Raw genomic sequence first — 1,804 nt, 5'->3', positions numbered from 1 at the left:
AAATGATTTAGCCACTGAGCTAAATCTTCAGCCCCTAGGAAAAGAAAGTCTTAATCCTGTCTAAATTTTCAGAAATTTAAGCACAAGTCCCATAGTATTCTGCTACTTGTATGGATCTAAGAGGCTTTTCTGCTGCAAATTGCATGGAGGTCATTGTTGTTAGAGATGAGCAAAGAACTGCTTCTTTTGTCAACTGCTGGAGGCAGACTAAGATCAGATACTCCTTTGTGTTATTTCTAATTGTGGTATAGATTAAATAATTAAGTCAATTAGACAATAACTTAATTATGAATATGGTTATTATTCCTTAGCGTGACTCCCAGTTTTCTTTTTTTTCTTTTTTTTTTTTTGTAAGTTGTTTTATTTACAATGCCAACTTCGAAAAGCTCACTAAAGTTAACTGGACAATAACCTGTGCAGAAATCACTTTACAAAAAAAGGGAAAGCTCAAAATGTCAACTTTCTACAGAGAACCCACAGTTCAGTTTTATTCAGAGGAAAGAAAACCAGCAACTTTTGCTCAGACTAGAAGAAATTCAGCCATTGGTTTGGAATCTGTAACTCAAACTACACATGCAATGAAGACAATATTATGCTAATACAATTGTTTTGCTTCTGCATTTGTCTACTGTTTGTCTAATATTAACAATTATAAACAGAGCAGTGCAACTAGTATTTGGAACAATCCTTATAGTGTTACAGTGTCAGGCACATTTCACTTCTCTTCACACCACTGGTTCTCCTTGCGTACCTGGGCTTCCTCCTCTTCAGTGAAATCATTTTTGATATTAAAAGTCTTGCGAATCTCCTCAGGAGTCTTCCCCTTGATCATATTGGCGACAGTCTTGCATGTAACATCAAGCAAGCCTTTGATGTCTAGGTAGTTTGCTGCCAGAATAAGTTCAAAAAGGGTTCCTTGGTCAACTTTCAGGAATTCTTGGTCCCAAACAGGGATGTCGTCTGTTCGCTTTTCTTTGTTCTCATCATCCTCAGGAGGAGGAGGGTCATCCTTGTGGTGGGTACACCACTGAATGACCTTTTTTAATATTGCTGCATTAACATTTGGTAGAGGAACTGGGTCATCATCTCCTTCATCATCCATTCCCAAATCTTCCAACATGGTCTTGATTGTCACAGACTGTTTAGCGATTTCAACATCAACTTCAAATATCTCTCCATCAGAACTCTGCAACTTAATTGAAGGCATGGCGTTTGGTCTCTAAAAGACGGCGGACGCGAGGCGACGAGAGCACGAACTGAGTCCCACCAGTCGAAGAAAGGCGGCGGCGGACGAAGCCACTCGACTCCCAGTTTTCTCAATGAAGCTTTTTTGTGTCATCAAAGTTTGAAGAAAAAGAACTTCTTTTCTACTGTCAGCCTATAAGGAATGATAAAAGAACACACAGAACATTTACATTTTAAGAACTTATTACAGTCAAAGACACATTGCCATGAATCCTCAGAATCCTCTCCATCACTTTGAACAGTTTTGTCCAGTTGTTTTTAGTTTCTGTTTTTATTTGAAAATAAGATCTCCCTGTGTGGTTGAGGCTGGCCTCAAGCTCATGGTGATCCTCCTGCCTCCACCTCCCCAGTGCTGGCACTGCAGGTGTGCACTACCACACCCAGCTCTGTAACATTGGTCTTTAATTTTTTAAAAAATTACTTATTGGTACAGGGTTTTTTATGCAGCTTTGACTCATAGTGATCCTCCTATCAACCTCCCCAGTGCTGAGATTACAGGTGTGTGCCCAATGCCTGGTTTCAATGGGTCTGGCTCAGCATGCAGTACTAGGGATTGAAC

The 1,804-nt window shown here is 39.8% G+C and overlaps 1 protein-coding gene across 1 annotated transcript; it reads right to left on the bottom strand.

The window, feature by feature from the left end:
* Positions 1–700: 700 nt before the first annotated feature.
* Positions 701–1,271, bottom strand: LOC101572495 (S-phase kinase-associated protein 1). The gene has a single exon (XM_012514079.2). It carries the CDS (start codon positions 1,205–1,207, stop codon positions 716–718), a length of 492 nt encoding a protein of 163 aa, XP_012369533.1. The 5' UTR covers positions 1,208–1,271; the 3' UTR covers positions 701–715.
* Positions 1,272–1,804: the final 533 nt, after the last annotated feature.

Source organism: Octodon degus, unplaced genomic scaffold, assembly GCF_000260255.1.
Source record: "Octodon degus isolate 3935 unplaced genomic scaffold, OctDeg1.0 scaffold00023, whole genome shotgun sequence".
In the NCBI taxonomy this organism is placed as follows: domain Eukaryota; kingdom Metazoa; phylum Chordata; class Mammalia; order Rodentia; family Octodontidae; genus Octodon; species Octodon degus.
Note: the sequence above shows the minus strand (reverse complement) of the source record. Positions and strands in the feature narration are given on the sequence as shown.